Source organism: Caretta caretta, chromosome 3 (genome assembly GCF_965140235.1).
Source record: "Caretta caretta isolate rCarCar2 chromosome 3, rCarCar1.hap1, whole genome shotgun sequence".
In the NCBI taxonomy this organism is placed as follows: Eukaryota; Metazoa; Chordata; order Testudines; family Cheloniidae; genus Caretta; species Caretta caretta.
In genome coordinates this window covers 17265775-17286130 of record NC_134208.1, presented here as the reverse complement: position 1 = coordinate 17286130, position 20356 = coordinate 17265775, and the positions used below count along the sequence as shown (strand labels likewise).

Here is a 20356-nt window from a genome sequence, read left to right as displayed (position 1 = left end):
AAGAAACCCTTCTTGTTACTCTTAACATCTCTCGCTAGCTGCAGCTCCAGGTGCGATTTGGCCCTCCTGATATCATTCCTACATGCCCTAGCAATATTTTTATACTCTTCCCTGGTCATATGTCCAACCTTCCACTTCTTGTAAGCTTCTTTTTTGTGTTTAAGATCCGCTAGGATTTCACCGTTAAGCCAAACTGGTAATGTGACTCTGTCCCCTGCACTCCAAGTACTGTAGGTCGATGATAACTTTAATATTATCAGAATAGCCATTTGTCCTCTCTCCATATGTATAAGGAAACCTAATCCATCTATAAGGGCAACAACATCTCATCCTCCTTCAAGTGTCTCCTCAAAACTCATCTCTGCAGTAAGGAAACTGCAAGCTGATAACCACTAGGCTGTGGCAAGTTATGATGACTGCACCTGATTGGCTAGCTATTATTTTATATAGCTAGTGTGTGCTAAAATCAGAACTAGATTCCTTTTTGGAAGACATACTTTAGTGAAATTCAACTTATTTGATTCAATACAGGAGTAACTGGGTGAAATTCTATGGCTTGTGTCATGCAGGAGGTCAGATGAGATGGTCTAATGGCCCTTCCTGGCTTTCAAGAATTTATGACAATATCCTGTTTTTGTTGTTCTGTCTTCCCTTAGTCTGCATTTGTCTCAACCATCTGCTATGTCTTGCCTTTCAGAATACACGCTCTTTGGGGGACAAGGATTGTCATTTACTATATGAGAGTACAGCACCTAGCGCAATGCAGTCCTGACCTGCTTAAGGCCTCTTGGCCCACCACAAGAAAACGTTAAATAATAATCCATCTGCACTACCAGCACCCATTGCTTGCTCTTCCCTGGTCAGAAAACTGCTTAGGAAGAATGTGGGACATTACCTTAGATCAGCTGTTGCTGGAGTTTGCTTTGCTACCAATGTCTTAATAACCTGACCCGGAAAGACATGTGAGGTGATATCTTTTATTGAAGATTTTATTTTATCTTTTATTTAATATCTTAAGCTCTATCCCTTCCGAGCTCCCAAGCTCGAAAGCTTGTCTCTCACCCACAGATGCGGATCCAATAAAAGATATTACCTCCCCCACCCTGTGTCTCTAGTGTCCTGGGATCAACACAGCTACAACAACATGACCCAGAAAGGCAAGACAAGCGACAGCTGCCTGATTTTGATAAAAGAACAAGCTGTGTGCTAAGGAGCAGATACTTTTCTTTTGGCCATAATTTTCCATTATACAAGCACCACGTGTCTTTGATTTTTTGTTACATAAGTGATTCACTGAAGCTGTATGAAAATTCTCAGTGCTTTATGGAACCCCAGCAAAATCACATTTTTTGTTTGTTTAAAAATTTTTTTGTTTGTTTCATTTTCATCTCTTTCCCCCATAAAGTGAAGGGTTTTGAAAAAGCAGAACAGCTACTTAGATGTAACCCCTTCAGGGTCCCAATATACTGTATCAAGTTTGGTCAAACAAAAATGGATTCCTCTTGGTGGGGTTCCAATGGTAGTCTGAAATGCTTCAGGCAGTGTGAGGCTCATTTTCCCCAGAAAAATCTGTTTACATTGTAAAAACAGCAAATTCACAAACAGTCATGATTTCGATCTGAGAAGCTGAACTTTGCAAATAAAAGTGGGAAGACTGCATTTCCTGGTGGAACATTTTCCCCTGGATGAAATGTACAAGCACGAATGAAAATATCAGTTATCCAGTGTGCGGTAGGTATTTTCATAGAGCTCTGGGACTGAAGTGAGTAATGTGGCTCTAATTAGGTGAAGAAATGGGGCAGGGAAGGTGAATTCCAAGAAAGGGATAGAAAATGTACATAGAATGATCTGGCCAAAAGGAACAGGGAGGGGTAAAATTTTCAAAAATACCTCAGTGACTTAGGAGCCTAAAGCCCATTTTCAAACTTAACTTAGGAACATTAGTGAGACAGGCTCCAAAGGGTCAGATATGTAAAGGCATCTTTAGGTACTTATGATGCACACAGGTGCCTAGCATTATATAAGAGCTAAGTATTTTATTAGTTGTATTTAAAAAAAAATCATATCTACATCTTTAGGTACCTAAAATCTGGCCCAAAGTGCCTGACTCAATTTTGGAAAGCACCTAAATGATTTAGAAGGCTACATTGCATTTTCAAAAGACATCCCCCTGTCCCCGACTTTCCTGTGGACTCACTGAATCCTAATTCCATGATTTCTGTACATTCAAGGATTCAGAAATTCTTAACAATTTTACTGACCATGTAAACAACCATTTTTATCCATACATCTCAACGAATTTTACAAAGGTGGGTACGTATTAGCTCCATTGTAACAACTGGGAGACTAAGCAACAAAGAGGTTGAGTTAGGTCATGTATCAAGACAATGGCATGGGTAGGAATAAAATCCAGCTCTCCTGACTCCCAGTCCAGTGCCATGTTGCTTTTCCATGCACCCTGAAATGTGATAATGAAAAATAAATAAATCACATAAGCATAAGAATGGCCACATTGGGTCATACCAGTGCTCAATCTAGCCCTGTGTTCTTTCTTCTGACAGTGGTTAATGCCAGATGCTTCAGGGGGAATGAACAGAACAGGGCAATTATTAAGTGATTTATATGCTATTGTCCAGTCCTAGCATCTGACAGTCAGAGGATTAGTCATCCTGGCTGATAGCCATTGATGGACCCAGCCTTCATGAACTTATTTTTTGAACCCAGTTATACTTCTGACCTTCACAACATCCCCTGGCAATGAGTTCCACAGGTTGACTGTGCATTGTGTGAATACTTTTTTTTGTTTGTTTTTAAACCTATAGTCTATTAATTTAATTGGGTGTCCCCCGGTTCTCGTGTTATATGAAGGAGAAAATAACACTTCTCTATTCACTTTCTCCACACCAGTCATGATTTTATAGACCTCTATCATTTCCCCTCTTACTCATCTCTTTTCCAAGCTGGATAGTCTGTTGTCTTAATCTCCCCTTATTTGGACGGTGTTCCATACCCCTAATCATTTTTGTTACCCGTCTCCATATCTTTTGCAATTCTAATATATCTTCTTTGAGATGGGCCAACTAGAACTGTGGGCAACATTCAAGATAATACTTAGTCCTGCCTTGAGTGCAGGGGACTGGACTAGATGAACTCTCGAAGTTCCTTCCAGTTCTATGATTCCATGTGGGTGTACCATGGATTTGTATAGCGACATTGTGATAGTTCCTGTCTTATTATCTTTTCCTTTGGAAATGATTCCTAACATTCTGTAACTTTTTTGACTGCCGCTGCACATTGAGCAGATGTTTTCAGAGAACTATCCATAATGACTCCAAGATCACTTTCTTGAGTGGTAACAGCTAATTTACGCCCCATCATTTCATATGTATAGTTGGGATTATGTTGTCGAATGTGCCTTACTTTGCATTTATCAACATTGAATTTCATCTGCCATTTTGTTGCCCAGTTTTGTGAGATCCCTTTTTACTCTTCACAGTCTGCTTTGGACTTAACTATCTTGAGTCATTTTTTATCATCTGCAAACTTTGCCACCTCACTACTTACCCTTTCTAGATCATTTGAGTATGTTGAATAGCACTGGTCCCAGTACAGGCAATATTCATTGCAATGCGTCACTGGTGAATCACATCAGGGAACCACATGCCATGGGTTACAGCAAGATTCAAATGAGCCCTGCTGTTAATTACCTTACATGTTGTGGAGTAACTTACACATGTGCAAATTCAGTGTAAAACATTACCCGATTTTGTGGAGGGAGGGCATTTACACCTTTTTTGCAGTGACTTTGTACTGCTGTAAATGACCAAATGAGATGCAAGGCAAAGAACTGTCAGGCTCAAAAAGTACCTCTGTGTACAATCTTGGGGTTTTTTTTTTTACTCTGAATGCCTCAGAATGAAAGGCACTTTCATGCCTCATTCATACATGGCTGACCGCTTCCAATGGCACACCGCCACATGCCAGGTACTGTGAAATACAACATTTATCAGAGCTACAACCTGTGTATAATGAATGGGATATGTGTGTGTGTTCACCTTTCCCTCACTGAAGGAAACATTACAGAGTAAAACATACTCTGATGTGAACTTCTCCTCTATGTCATAGAGTTTAAGGCCAGAAGGACCAACTAGATCATCTAGTCTGACCTCTTGTATACTGCAGGCCACCAACACCCACACACTAAATCCAACAACCAAAATGAGATGACCGAAGTATTACAGCCCACAGGAGACTAGACTGTTCTGTGCCACAGGCAGAGAATAGGAGGGACCACGGTGCACCAGTGCTCAAGGCCCCCATGTCATTATGTACTCACCTCTGTAATAACATGGAGATAGATTATGACATGTAGAAGACCAGCTCATGTGTAAGTTCAGAAGATGACAGAAGGACCTTTACATTTAGACCTTGACCCAAGTGGGTATTAGACCTGATTTCAGTTGTTGGTACAGTGAACAAGGAAAGCCGCACTTTGCACTGGTGGAGTTTAACCCTGCCTGGAACCAAGAAAGGATTAAACTTCCTTTCCTTTCCAGCACTCAGTTTGCAATGGTACAGCGATGCCGATAGCTGAAATTGAGGCTAATTCCCAGCGCAGAGAATCTGGTATCGTGATTTTGTTGCTTTTGTTTGAGTACCCATGTTAGTACCCTTCCCCGTAAGGACTATGCCCAGTATTTACAAATGCAGGTGCCTGAATATAGGCTTCTAAATCCATATTTAGGCACTGATCTAAAAAGAGCCTGATTATTTTTTTAAGGACACTGAGCACCTGCAGCACTCATTGATCAGAGCTTTTGAAAATCAGGCCATTTATCTTTAGGTACCTAAACATAATGCAGCACCTAAATGTAGATTGAGGAAGCTAACTCAGGCACCTAGCTGCACAAATTTGGGTTTGCATTCCTGCCTTTTCTTCCCTTATGTCAGAGTCAGATGTCTGTCTCCTTCAAAACCACAGTAACCTCATGTCTGTGATCTGTGTTGTCAGATATAGAAGTAAAAGCAATAACTATAACAAAGAACAATTGCAAAGATTCTGACAAACCCCCTTTTGTGTGTCCAATCAGATTGGAAAGTAAGTGTGTGTGTGTGAGAGAGAGAGAGAATTTAGTGATGGGAAAAACACCTTTATACACTGTGAAATTACATATAAAACATAGACCTGTGTTATAAAAATATTAACTGTTATGCACATAGATCACTAAGGCGTCACCATCATCAAGTTCACCCAAAACAGTAACAATGTATCAGGTCAGCTGAAACACATCCAGATTGTCAGTTTATGAAAGGGAATAGTCAATCTGCAGCCAGGCCCCAATCGGTGTGTGGAACAGCCCCAGCGCACCACTCCCTTCTGCCCCTCCACTCTGTGCTTGTGAGATTTCAAAACTGCCAGTTTAGCCTGCCTAGGTAAAAAAATTGGTCAAGCAGAAGCCAGGCTGTGGGCAAGCACTGTATGTCCCTGCCAGAATACTGGGGCCTGGAGAAAACCCTGCAGAAGGCAATGAATAGCTGCCACAAAAAATCAAAAAGAGGAATCAAATGGGGGAAAAATTGAACCCCCCTATCTGAGGCCAGACAAAATGGTCACTGTGCAGACACCTGGGGGGATGTGGCTCACAAAGTGATTAGCTGTTGCAATGCCATGCAAGATCCATAACTGCAAGTCTCCTGAGTGCTTAGGGATAATTCAGTGACACCTCTTCTCTGCAAGGTCTGTGGTATATTATTTGGATGAATGAGGAAGCTCTGTCTAGCCCCTGTTAGTAATTCTTGGTGTGAGTCAAATCTCTTAACCAATGGGCTCAAGCTTTCTGTTTTTTTTTTTTTTCTCTCTTGATCTCCTTGTGTTGCAACATTAGCTTGTTACGAAAGCAACTCACAATATGCTAAGCTTTTCACAATGTCACCGATACCCTACCAGGATCAATCAGCTTTTGTTGACAAAACTGGCTATACAGTCTATTGGAATTTTTAAGGTGTTAATCCATTAAGTAGCTATTCTGGGTTTGGTTTTGTTTTTCCCCTTGAAACTTAAATTAGAGATCAATAAACCTATGGTTTAGATTATACTAGAGGGGAAATCCTTCCTCTCTTCTGTCAGGTGTTATCACCACTGCTAACACTGAAGACCTGCTGTCCCAAGCATCCCTGGCTAAAGCACCCTAAAAACAATTCCTCCTGCTTAGAAACTTTCACTCAGAGGATGAGCCAGAGAACTCTTGTCCTCAAACAACCACCTGGATATTAGGCACCTTTCTCTTGGCCTCAGAAACAGGATAAACGAATCCTCTGCTCTTATGCAATGTCTTGTCTGTGGCTATATTTTGGAGAGTTTTTTTTCTGGGGTATTGTCCTTCCTATAGCCTCGGTTGGGTTGTTATTCTTGAAGGGGCTGGTTATTAGTGTCTAGTTTTAGGAAATTCCTTTGTTAGGTGTATGGATCTTCGAGTCCAGTGTCTCTCAACAACCGGTCGATGGACCTGCGCTGGTCCCTGACAGAGTTTAGGAAGGCTGCAAGCCAGTCCCTGGTATCGCCGAGGTTGACAAACACTGCACTCGTGCGCTCTGTTTCAGGTGATTGCAGTCGGGATCTGTTTCCCCTCTCCCCCAGTTGTGGCTTTCCTCAGCTGATCTGTGGGGCAGCCCCTGCTTGGGAAGCTACATTTATATTAGTGCAAATGGCGAGGGGGGGGAGATACTCTGTTTAACACCCCCCCCACACACACACACACATTGGAAACAAAGCAACTGCGGGTCAGGGTTCGAACGCAGGGTGTTGCGGGACAGCGCAGCAATGGGACCGGCTTTCACCGGGCACAATGGGCAGGGCGGGGCATGGCCCCACCATCACTTCCCAAACTGGGAACCCGGAGCCCCTTGGACCTCGCCCTCTCCGCTCGCCGTGTCCCCCAGAGAGGCCCCGCTGTCCCAAGCAGAAGTCCCGGCAGCCAGCCCGCAGCTGCGGCTCCCCGGCACCGCATCCCCGGCAAGCCGCGGGGCGAGAAGCGGAGCGTGCCCCCCAGCCTGGCGTGGCCCGGGAGACCTTCAAATGCAGCCGCAGCCGCCTCTTGCCACCAGAGCGCAATTCCCTAGAGGTGAATGGGGGATCCCAGGCACCCCCCCCCCACGCCCTCCCCCCTCTGCTATTAATTCCCGAGGATCGTTCATTTCCCTGGGATCCCTCCCGCTCTCTCACCCCCCCCCCCAGCCCCCTGCCTCGTGTGACCCTGCTGGAAAACGCACTAAAAATAGACCCCCCCCTCCCCGCCCGCCCGCCCGCAGCCATTTCCACCCCCCCCCACCCCCCAGTTCCACCGCCGGGGCACATGGCGAGCGAGGCTTTCCCTCGGGGTGGAGGGGAGCGGGAGCGCTCCGGTACTGCAGAGCCAGGGCCGACCCCAGCACAATGCCGGAGCCTCCGTGGCGAGGAGGGGGCCGGGAACGGGGGCGATGCTGCTTAGCTGGGGGAGCGAGAGGGGGGAAATAACCCGGGCGCCACCCTGCCCCCCGCGCCCCTCCACACGCGCGCGCGCGCGCGCCCCACGGATCGATCGCGGGCTGCCTTGCTGCAGTCCTGCAAAGGAGTAGTGGGAGTGGGGGGCGGGAGGGGGAGGAAGGGGGAACCGGGCGGGAAGGGGGGCAAGGAGCCACACATGTCACATGTGCTTTCGAAGGCGCCCGGGAGCATCTGCAAGCTGGATGTGGTGGAGGATGCTGCGGCAGGTGATCCACAGAGGGCTTCAGTCGTTTTGCTACAAGCTGGGCTTGTTCGTGAGCAGGCACCCGGTGTTTTTCCTCACCCTGCCCGCAGTCCTGACCATCATCTTCGGCTTCAGCCTGCTCAACCGCTTCCAGGCGGAAAGGGACCTGGAGACGCTGGTAGCCCCCAGCCACAGCCTGGCCAAGATCGAGCGGAGCTTAGCCAGTAGCCTTTTCCCCCTGGAGCAGTCCAAAAGCCAGCTCTATTCGGACTTGCACACCCCGGGGAGGTATGGCAGGGTGATCCTCCTCTCCAAACCAGGAGGCAATATTTTGCATCAGGCTGATGTGATCCTGCAGATCCACCGAGCCGTGCTGGAAATGAAGGTGAACTACAAAGGCTATAATTATACTTTTCCCCATCTGTGTGTGTTGAGCAATCAGGATAAGAAATGCGTGCTGGATGATATTATTTCAGTGCTAGAGGATCTGAGGCAGGCTGCCCTCTCCAATAAGACAACAGCCAGGGTGCAAGTGAGCTATCCCAACACTAAATTAAAGGTATGCTCTTGCTGCATGCTTTTGCCAATTAAAGAGGCAGCAGTTCATTTCTTGTCCTAAACAGCAACCAGGGAACCAAAATATGAAGCATTAAAAGGGATGCATTTCCTTTCAGGGGCGGGGAGGCTGTGGGTTGAGGGGAACTAATGATGAGAAGCATTCAAGGAAGGAACCAGCGTGAGACCCTGCCCTAGTATCTTTAAGGGTTAATCCATCAGAGCAGGGGATGGGGTGTGTGTGGGGATGGGAGATCGATCACAGTTTGTGGGGATTGATCATTGAGAGCTGGGGTGCAAATGTATCTTGATTCCCTATCTACAGTCCCCAGCTGGCATGCCAGAATCATCCACCTTTAACATGGCCAGAGAAGGGTTTCCTCAAATACATAGTAAGCTCTTGTCTCTCACTGACTCTGAAGGTGTGGTAGGAACAGCAGAGGATTTGTACTGTATTGATTCCAGGTGCCCTGGCTTTTCTTTTTCTTCTTTACCTGCATGCATAGGAGGGGGTGGACATTTTCTCCCAGTGTGAAAATAATTAGCACTGCCACTGACTGCTGGGCTGGAGTACTGGACGGATCCCATCAACAAGAGGTTTCCAGCAAAGGCAAAACAAGGCAAAAGGCTAACTAAGTTTTAGTCTCGCCAATGGAAGTAATATACACTCAGCCCAAAACACCTGCCCATTTTAACGCTACCTCCCCCTACATAGTGTTTTCACCTCTGGTGGGTTTTCTAGGCTGGTTGTTGATTAGTAGAACTTGTCTGCTCAGAGCAAATAAGACGTAAGGTCTTCAGGAGGCTGGTGAGAGAAGTTTCAGGGATTACTCCCAATGTGACTCCTCCAGGAGGCATTTCATTATCTGCAGGAGTTACCTCGTCAAATGTCACAGAATTACCTAGCACATAGTTACTCATGGGTCAGGTGTAATCCCACAAAGGGAAAAAAATGTCTTACGGTCTTTCTTCTAAGACGTTGAGGCTTCTAGTGGATTTTTGTTTCTGCCTTTCGTTGGAAGATACGCATCCTGGGGTGTGGAGGATGGTAGAGATTTTTGTAACTACTGGCCAGACCCTGAAGTTATTACTCTGCCCTTACTTTTTATTTCTTATTTATTGATAACTATACAAGACACCAAGGTAAGACCAGTCCTTGCCCCAAAGAGTTTACAGTCTGAAAGAGAGTACCTTATTGGGTGTTTTGTTTCAGTAAAAACTATCTAAGAATTTGGTTCAACACTGTCTCCTGTGTCAAAAAAACGTTTCGTAACAGGAGAGAGGTGGTCGCTGGAGTCGAATTAGGGTTGTGTGAAGTTGAAAAAATGTCCTTATTTGTGTAAGCGCTGCTCTGAGAGAACCCTAGGGATATCTAACTGAGCTTGGCAAAAGGAGGTCAGGGTGATCTGCTGTCTCTCTTTCCCAGAAGATGTCCAGAGTTCCTGCTCTAAAAATAAATAAGGAAAAAAATAAAAATTGCCATCTGCTAGTGACTGAGCCAAATACATGTAATGAATGAATTCTAAACACTGGTAGGGACTTTCGCAGAGCCGAAAGGCCTGACCCTGAGAGACGCTCCCTACCTGCCAAGCATCTTTAACTCCAAGGAAGTTGCCAGGTGCTCAGCATTTCTCAGGAGAAGGAATTTATGCTCCTTAGTCTCTAGCTTTAAACTTGGACAGGGCAGGGGGCAGGAGTTTCTATTCACTCGTCAGTACTTGGCTGTGGGAAACCAGAATCCCTGACTGATTGTATTAGAATAAAGTGAATTAATTATTGTAATTGCTTGTTATTTGTATTAATGAAACGCTGAAAAAACCCACTGGGCTAACTACTGTGGAAGAAGAGTGTTCCTAGTGTTTCTGAGACAGCTTTAAACAATCCTTCGTGGGCAAAGTTCATGGTCCCTCAGAAGTGCAGTTTGTCGGTGCTGGTTCTCTTTCTCATCAAGGGCTGGGTTGTAACCGCCAGCCTGCCCTGAGTGATGGGTGGTGCATCGCTGTGCCATCCCAGGAGCAAACTAGGGAGCTGGTGGACTCAGAGCCATAATTCCTCCTCTGCCACCTTGTTCTATAGTAGGCACTTCACCCCCTTTCATGGAGCAACTGACTCTACGACTGGCTGCCCAGTTACTTTGGCCTGCTGGTAAGATGGGAGAAAAGCCAGCTGCTACTCCCTCTGCCTCCTTTCCACCCTCCCTACTCACTGGCTTGCAGTGGGAGAGTATGGACTGAGTAGCCACTGCTGCCCCAGAGTCACAATCTGAGCAAGGCTGATTTGGGACCAGCAGTGCCTTTGCTTCCTCAGACTCCCGGGCACATAGGAGGAAGGGCTGGGACAATCTAGCCCTGTGAGGATAGCTCTTGAGTGGTCAGTGTGTGTTTACAAACAAACACTTTGTATACTTGTCCACTTAGCTAGATCACTGCCTGGATGTTCAGCATGGGAGAACAACGCCCGAGGAGCCTGGTCCCTACGTGATTATCTAGCACATTGTCAGAGGGCTGGGGGGGTTTCTATTTTTTTTTTGCTTTTCAATGAAACAGTGAAGTAAACAGGCTGTGATGTGACCCAGCTTACCGAATACTGAACAATGGAGAGCTAAACCCCCCACACCAAACTGGATCCTGCTCCCCTGTTGTACTCACAGCCCAGCCTCCTACTCCTGTAAACCTCCAGGGCAGCCAACGAAGCTGAAGCCAACGGGAGAAAGGACATTAGGTTTTAGCCTGTTGGTGCCAATGGACTTTTCCCTGGGCAGTGATTACAGGTAGGGCTCTGTGATCACTCCTCAGATTGGCCAGATCGCTTGTAAAAATTATACCACTTGTCTGTGAACTGGAAAGATGTCCCCAGTGTCTTTATTCTGTTGCGGCCAATAGGTGTGTGCTAGCCCGAGTTTGCCTGAGAACTTGAATGATGATCTTCCTCAGATGCAAGCAGGGTTTGGTTTTGTCGGTGGTCCCTGTAATCTCTGTCAAACAGACCCTTGTGAACAGCACAAATTTCCATCCCTTTCTACTGATGAGTCCAGCCACCAGCGGGCCTTGCTTTTTCAGTCTGAGTTAAGGGTTGACAATGAGTCAACTCTTGCCAAATCCATGGGCTTCAGTGGTCGTTTTGTGTGAATAATTTGAGCGGGATTTTGCTCCATTTCAGTGAACAGTCTCAGTGGTATGGTCTGTCTGTTCTGGAAGCAGCTGGGTAAAATTGTTAAGAAGCAGCACCAGGCAGCCTGGGAGGTACAACCAAAGAGCTGGGATTTTCCTATTCAGTCGCTTGCATGAAGTCGTTTTTATGTGTCCACACCCCTACTGTAGTATTTGAGGGCCTCACATTCTTTACCATATTTATTCTCTTCACAACACTTCTGGCAGATAGGGCAGTGCTATCATCCCCATTTTACAAAGGGAGAACGGAGTCACTGAGAGACTAAGGCCCAGGTCCCAGTGGGACTTGGGTGCCTACATCCCTTTGAGGATCTGGGTATAAGTGAGTTGCCCAAGCAGGAAATCCAACCTGGATCCCCTGACTCCCACAGTAAGCGTCCATTGTCCCAATTAACTTCCTTTCCCAATTAGGAGAAGGAGCAATTAAAAATGAGAATATTTAAAATGAAATAAAATATTAAACTGGATAGAAATACAAGCATGGAATGTTACTTTGTTGTTTTCTTTGTATCTTTGTTTTCCAATTTCTCTATCAAAAGACTCTGTCTTAGAATTTCTTACCTATTTAACACCAGATTAAACATCATTTAACTACTTGGCACTGGTCAAATGGTTCCTCATTAAACAGATTTTTGGCAACCCTGCCCTCAGTTATGTATTAGTCATTTCTGAACACTAGGCTAGATTAGTTCCCCATAAAGCAGCCATTCTGATAACTGTAAACTCAGTTAAGTGGAGTGTTGTATGGGAGATTGTGTTCAACATCCCTATCTCCTCCTTTGCTCAAGACAGTGCTCACTTCATAACCCTAAATGGTTTCAAAATGCTACGGGTCCTGCTGTGGAGCCAGATTTCCACATGCTCAGCACTCAGCAGCTCCCGAGGCACCGCTAATCGCCATCCTGTGAAAAGAGCTCAGCTCCAACTGTGTACCAGGAATCTCCCTTGCCTGCTGTTTCCCAAGGACTTCCTGTGATTCCGGGGGCCCAAGCCACTGCGAAGGGGTGGAGAGGAGAGCATGGCCCCAGGCAAAAAGAGCTGAACACGTTGCTCCATCCTAAGGAATGGTACAACTTGCAGGCTTCTCCTGGTTGCCTGGGAGCTCCAAGCATTGGGCTTCCCCAAGGCACTGTCCCTCCCCCAACAGTTCCCCTGGGGCAGTGCAGCTGCATAGTGTGCCTGATACTCTCAGGCTCAGCTGAGCCCCACACCTTCGAATGCTTTGAGGCTCGTGGCAGCTGCTGTATAAATCAAATCATCACAACAAAATCTGAGTTGGGAGGGGATCCTGGGCTCAGAAGAGGAAGGACAGAGGCAGGGGACAGTTTTAATCTCATCCTTTTGGATCAAGGTGTTTCGAGGAAGGGCATGAAAGTGGGAGGTGGACCGTTTGCTGGCAACAGCAAGTAACTTCACTTAAGTTCTCCTTAGACTCTAGAGATTGGGAAAACTTAAAAAACCCCCACACCTGCTCTTCAACCTGCCTTTCGGCATGTTTTCAGCACTAACTTTAACCCCTCCGGTATTTGATCAAAGAGGCTGAGAATGTCCACACTTCCCACAATGTTAGAACCTGCTGGCATGTGAGGGCAGCTCAGTTTGGCAGTGGTGGTGTCTGTAGCAGGTTAATTCTGCCCCTGTTGGTAGATGCTACGGCAGTTACAAATCCTGGAGTGCAATAGTGCCAAATGGTCAAGCAGCCTTACTGCTGGATTCAGGTAATAAGCATTTCTGGGGGGAAGCCGGGGAGGATAGGATAGGGGTCAGTCTGTGCAACAAAACAGATACAAAGATGAATCATAGAATCATAGACTTTAAGGTCAGAAGGGACCATTATGATTGTCTAGTCTGACCTCCTGCACAACGCAGGCCATGGAATCTCACCCACCAACTCCTGTAACAAACCCCTAATTTATGAAATTCCCTACCTGTTTCAAGACATCACAGGATCATAGATTAGGCCGGGCCTTTTTCTTGGGTAGGTTAGTCCAGCTTCATGCCCTAGAAGAGAGAGAGGCCAGATACGCAATGCTGACTGAGATCCGACATGGAGAAATGTAACCTGGATCAAAGGTAACAATTGTGCTCCGGCAATCCCGGGGCTGCTCTAAATGAGACTCCAAGGGGCTGTTCCATTTTTGGGGTAAAGGGATGTTCCAGACATACCCCCTTTCTCTCAGGGAGGCCACCTATGCCAGGGGCCAGGAGGAGGGATGCCATAGAGACCCTACACTGGTAGTGCACCACCCAGGGTTCCCCTTTATGCATAGGGAATCCTGAAGAAACTGGTTAAGCCACTGAAATGGACCCAAGAATTAGGCCCATAATTTTAGTATTTTTACCAAATTCAGTGCGAGGGAGGATGTGGCATTTTGATACTCACACTCTAAGTGCTTTAGCAAGTGCTTTTCTTGTTCATAACTCTGTGTACTGGATAATGAGCGTTCCCGTGTCTTGATTGCATTAATTGTCACTGCTTAGTAGTGTACGAAAGGAGCTGTACAAAATAAAGTAGCACTGTTGTACTAGAGAGAAACACACAGAATGGAGCATAGTTTCCAGCGTTTTCTTTTAACCAGAGCTTTTTCCAGACAGAACTGTTTTGTTACAAACATGTTGTTTCAATCACATCTCTGGAGTGAATTTCATTGTTGTCATACCATGGCCGGATTTCACCTGCTCCGTGTATTTATGACTCATTTCTTTCCTTTTAAAGTTCAAATTAGTTGCTAGAGTGACAGCTGTGAAGACTAAAATTCTCTGTTTATTGATAGCATGGGTTGTGGCAATGCAAGACCTGCTGGAATACGTTAGCCCTGTTCTGGAAGGACAAACTTTTGGGACCATTTTAGTCTTCATGTTGACTCAGTCCTTGGTCTTTCTGTGTCTGGCAACCAGGATGCTAACTGATGCCAAATATATTATGACAATAGTTCACCTTATTATTGTTTTTTAAATACAATATGTGCTTTGCAGGTATGTAGGAAAAAAGGACCTTGTCTCAAAGGTCTTACTGGTATCTGACAAATAATATAGCACCGGGCAGTGCAAGGCTGTGTGGTCTAGTGGTTTGGCCACTGGCCTTGGAGACGTGTTCAAGTCCCATCTCTGCCACTGACTTATGTGACCTTGGGCAAGTTGCTTCACCTCTTTAGGCCTCAGTTTCCCTTTCCATCTATTGTATTATCTCTTTAGCCAGTAATCTCTTTGTGGCAGGGAGGGTCTGTAATGGGGAGGGAGTGTGGCCTAGTGGATAAAGTACTAGATTGGGATTCAGGAGACCTCAGTTCTCATCCTAGCTCATCCACTAGCCTGCTGAGTGACCTTGGGAAAGTCACTTCACTGTTCAGTGTCTCACTTTCCCTATCTGTAAAATAGGGATAATGATAGTGACCTGCTTTGAGAGCTACTGATGAAAACCATATAAGAGCCAGGTATTAGTATTCATAATAATATGCTATAATAATGAGTGCCACAGGTTACAAAAAAGGAACAACAACCCGGACTGGGCTGGATTTGAGCCAGTGACTAGAAATGGAAAGCTGTGTGCACATGACTAGATCCCTGGTCCCACTGCTCCTCCATAGACAGTAGACTCTTGTCTGTAATGTTTAGTAAACACCAGATATAAGTGCTTGGTTTGATCCTGCTCAGGATTCTGCAAAGAGCTGTTTCACATTGGGCATTGGTAATGCAAGCATTAGCCTAGTGACTTGTACACTCTATAAGTATGAGAGTAACTCTGCTTATACTTATAGGGTTATAGTTCTCCTTACCCTGCCTTTAAGCATAAAAAGTATGTGCTCTGGTAAGCTATTGGCAAGGTAAAACCATTGTCAGGATGAAAGGAATGCAGATGTGTTACTGTGTAAGCATGGGTGTGGTATATACCAGTATTTCAAATCCATTTCAAAGTCCTGCCTAGTGGTGTCTGGGTTAATCATCCAGGAGCAGAGTGCATTGTGTTGCCATGCAGAAGAGTGAAAGCTCCAGGATTCCCTTTTCTGTGCCGGTGGAGGTGGGACACACTACGGAGTTGATGGATTTGCTCTCTGGTGGTGGGACTGCGAACTGATTCCAAAAAACACCTTGCTGGTAAATCTATAGAAAACACTAACCATGAGTCTTAGTGGAGGCCATGTGTCTGAACTTGCCAGCCAGAGGAAAGGTGCTTTAGCAGCTCAGACCAAGGATAAGAAGAGTTGACCGCGAGCGTGGAAAATGGACATTAGCTGATACTTGGATGTATGGTGTGTACGCTGAGGGGATAAGGGGCAGCTGGGGGAAGGAAGCTAGAAAAAAAAAAAGAATACTCATATAAATAGTCTTCTGCTTCTGATTATTCTGTGTGTGCATGTGAGATCATGCACATCTTGCTTAATTAAAAAATAAGAAAATGAAATAGTTGAAAAGCCATGGGCCGTATGCAGTGTTGTGGTAGCCATGTTGCTCCCAGGATATTAGAGAGATAAAGTGGGTGAGGTGATACCTTTTATTGGCCCAACTTCTGTTGGTAAGAGAGACAAGCAGTTCAGCTTACACAGAGCTCTCTTTCAAGTCTGGGGAGCTAAGTCAGGCCATGTTGACACTGTCACTTATGTTGGCAAAACTTACATCACTCAAGGGTGTGAAAAAACACACCCCTGAGCGACATACATTTTGCTGACATAAGTGGTAGTGTGGACAGTGCTCTGTCAGTGGAAGACCTACCCCCACTCATTGTCGACGGGGAGCTCCCGGGGACTTTGATCATTACAGCTGTGGAGATATGGCTGCAGGTTTTGCATCTGTTGTTCCGGTAGGATCTGGTTCCGCTTTGAGTTGGGCCAATAAAAGATATGCCCTCACCCATCTGTCTCGCTCTATGATGTGTGCCGGGCATTTAAAAAATACTGTGCTAAGAACAAAAGATGCATTAGTCTTACCATGTAGAAAAGGAGTTCTTGTGGCACCTTAGAGACTAACCGGTGCCACAAGTCCTCCTTTTCTTTTTGCGAATTGGTTAGTCTCTAAGGTGCCACAAGTCCTCCTTTTCTTTTTGCGAATACAGACTAACATGGCTGCTACTCTGAAACCTGTCTTACCATGTAGTATGAGAGAGGCACTGCACCATTACAGTTGCAGAAGTGGAAGAGAATGAGCCCAACATCTGTTTTTCTGAGAGGAGGAAAAAGCTCATTTCAGACCATGGTCTTGCGTTTGTACACAGCGCCTTTTATCCCAATGAATCCCAAACTTCCATGCACACCAATTGAGCAAACAGCGAGAGTCACTCTGTGCACTTCAGAAAGGTTACACCTTCAGGGCTGAAAAGCAGCTCTTGTTTTAAACAACAGATAGCAAAAAGCTACACAACAGCTTCGGACATGAAGTGAAGGTGCCATGTGTAACAGAAATGAAAGGAGGAGCTTATGTGGACAGGGAGAGTACAAATGGACGGGTCACTTCCTGGGAGGATGGTATTGGTGGCCTGTGATATACAGGAGGTCAGAGTAGATGATCTACTGGTCCCTTCTAGCCTTAAATTCTATGACTAAGAAGTTCCTGCTCCCCTTATATCTCTGCCTAGCAGCTAGACACTATTGAAGTCCCCTGTGCTCTCCTTCTTATTGCACTCTGGTGTGCAAGGCTCACACCATGAGGATCATGGACAAGGAAGAAGCATCTGGGCAGGCATGTGGGGGTGGAATTCAGCATGCTGAGGTGGGAGCAGGGAAAGCACTGTGCCTGAGCGCTAAGGAACTCTAGCTGGCAGAATTTCTTTTTGACATGTTCCTGAGGTGAGGTGTCTCTGAAGTGGTCCCAATGCAGGCCAATGTCTACTAGGCCTGAATGACCCTCAAGTTAATATCGGATTAGGACATTGGGGAACAGGACTAGGTGCCTCATGAAAAGTGCTTCGAGGTCTTTAATGATACTGAGGCATCAGGACATCGGTTTTACATCTCATCCCAAAATGGGACCTCAGAGAGCACGCCCTGTTGAGGAACCAGCTCAGGAGTGGCTCAAGGGGGTTAGCTTGCAGCTCCACTCACACTGAGGCTATGCAGTTGCGTGAATTACAAAGAAAAATGTCTTTGTACTCGTAGCGGAGATTAACAAATGCAGCCAGCCCAAGTTCTCTGTAATGCTGCACAAATACAAATGAGAACCAGAAAATGCCTGTGAATGAGATGGGTACAAAAGGGTAAGCCTCCCCCAAAGCAATATAAAGATATCTAGTGTGCAGGGTGTAAAGCTAGAGAGCATTAGTAATGGCTGGTATGTGGGAGGCTGTGATTGGGAAGGGCATTGGCTGGAACATTGAAGACTGGACCATGCTATATTTATATTACTGATAGAGCTGGTCAGAAACACTTGGGCAAAAACATTTTCTGTCAGAAAATTCAGTTCTGCTGAACTTGAAACTCTTCGTGAAATCATGTCAATTTATGCCCACATTTTGTTTTAGCAGAACCACCCCTTCTACCTCAGAAAAGTTTTGACAATGTCAAAACATCCCATTTGAACATTTTATGAAAGAAACATTGTCATTGTTTAATTTCCAATGATGTCTCATTTAGATTTTTGAAATGTAGTTTCATATTATATCTGATAATGTAGGATAAAAATTATCGCTGTCAAGCAATTAAAAAATCAATCATGATTAACTGCGCAATTAAAAAAATTAATCATGATTAATCGCACTGTTAAACTATAATAGAGTATCATTTATTTAAATATTTTTGGATGTTTTCTACATTTTGAAATATTTATTTCAATTACAACACAGAATACAAAGTGTACAGTGCTCACTTAATATTTATGTTTGATTACAAGTATCTGCACTGTAAAAAAACCAGAAGAAATAGTATTTTTCAATTCACCTAATGAGTACTGTAGCGCAATCTCTTTATCATGAAAGTTGAACTTACAAATGTAGAATTATGTACAAAAAACTTGCATTCAAAAATAAAACAATGTAAAATTTTAGAGCCTGCAAGTTCACTCAGTCCTACTTCTTGTTCAGCTAAATGCTCAGACAAACAAGTTTGTTTACATTTTCAGGAGACAATGCTACCCGCTTCTTGTTCACAAGGTCACATGAAAGGGAGAACAGGTGTTCTCATGGCACTGTTGTAGCCGGCATCGCAAGATGTTTACGTGCCAGATGTGCTAAAGATTCACATGTCCCTTCATGCTTCAACCCCCATTCCAGAAGATATGCGTCCATGCTGATGATGGATTCTGCTTGATAACAATCCAAAGCAGTGCAGCCCGATGCATGTTCCTTTTCATTATCTGAGTCAGATGCCACCAGCAGAAGGTTGATTTTCTTTTTTGGTGGTTCGGGTTCTGTAGTTTCTGCATTAGAGTGTTGCTCTTTAAAGACTTCTGAAAGCATGCTCCACGCCTCATCCCTCTCAGATTTTGGAAGGCACTTAAGATTTTTAAACCTTGGGTCGAGTGCTGTAGCTATCTTTAGAAATCTCACATTGGTACCTTCTTTGCGTTTTGTCAAATCTTCAGTGAAAGTGTTCTTAAAATGAACAATGTGCTGAGTCATCATCCGAGACTGCTATAACAGGAAATATATAGCAGAATGCAGGTAAAACAGATCAGGGGACATACAATTCTCCCCCAAGGCATTCAGTCTGAAATTTAATTAACACTTTTTTTTAATGAGAGTCATCAGCATGGAAGCATGTCCTCTGGAATGGTGGCCAAAGCATGAAGGGGCATAGGAATGTTTAGCATATCTGGCACGTAAATACTTTGCAATGCCGGCTATAAAAGTGCCATGCAAATGCCTGTTCTCACTTTCTGGTGACATTGTAAATAAGAGGAGGGCAGCATTATCTCCCTTAAACGTAAACAAACTTGTTTGTCTTAGCGATTGGCTGAACAAGAAGAAGGACTGAGTAGACTTGTAGGCTCTGAAGTTTTACATTGTTTTGTTTTAGAATGCAGTCATGTAACAAAAAAATCTACATTTGTAAGTTGCACTTTCAGGACAAAGAGATTGCAGGACAGTACTTGTATGAGGTGGATTGAAAAATACTATTTCTTTTAAAAAGAAAAGGAGTACTTGTGGCACCTTAGAGACTAACCAATTTATTAGAGCATAAGCTTTCGTGAGCTACAGCTCACTTCATCGGATGCATACAGTGGAAAAATACAGTGGAGAGATTTTATATACACAGAGAACATGAAACAATGGGTGTTACCATACAGACTGTAACAAGAGTGATCAGGAAAGGTGAGCTATTACCAGCAGGAGAGCAGGGGAAGGGGGGGAAACCTTTTGTAATGATAATCAAGGTGGTCCATTTCCAGCACTTTACAAGAACAGTGGGAGGGCAAATAAACAAGGGGAAATAGTTTTACTTTGTGTAATGACACATCCACTCCCAGTCTTTATTCAAATCTAAGTTAATTGTATCCAGTTTGCAAATTAGTTCCAATTCAGCAGTCTCTCCTTGGAGTCTGTTTTTGAAGCTTTTTGTTGAAGAATTAAAACTTTTAGGTCTGTAATCGAGGGACCAAAGAGATTGAAGTGTTCTCCGACTGGTTTTTGAATGTTATAATTCTTGACGTCTGATTTGTGTCCATTTATTCTTTTACGTAGAGACTGTCCAGTTTGGCCAATGTACATGGCAGAGGGGCATTGTTGGCACATGATCGCATATATCACATTGGTAGATGCGCAGGTGAACGAGCCTCTGATAGTGTGGCTGATGTGATTAGGCCCTATGATGGTGTCCCCTGAATAGATATGTGGACACAGTTGGCAACGGGCTTTGTTGCAAGGATAGGTTCCTGGGTTAGTGTTTTTGTTGTGTGGTTGCTGGAGAGTATTTGCTTCAGGTTGGGGGGCTGTCTGTAAACAAGGACTGGCCTGTCTCCCAAGATCTGTGAGAGTGA

General features: G+C 44.8%; 1 protein-coding gene across 2 annotated transcripts in view; it reads left to right on the top strand.

The window, feature by feature from the left end:
* The first annotated feature begins 7644 nt into the window (after window positions 1–7644).
* The window catches only part of PTCHD4 (patched domain containing 4), a 125453-nt gene continuing 112741 nt past the window's right edge, over window positions 7645–20356 (top strand). Inside the window, exon 1 of one of the 2 annotated variants that reach the window (XM_048845672.2) lies at window positions 7645–8112. In XM_048845672.2, coding sequence (XP_048701629.1) covers window positions 7687–8112 — 426 coding nt within the window. In that variant the 5' untranslated portion in view covers window positions 7645–7686. Of the gene's footprint in view, window positions 8287–20356 lie in introns of both variants that reach the window. The other variant, XM_048845670.2, reaches the window with a different exon arrangement.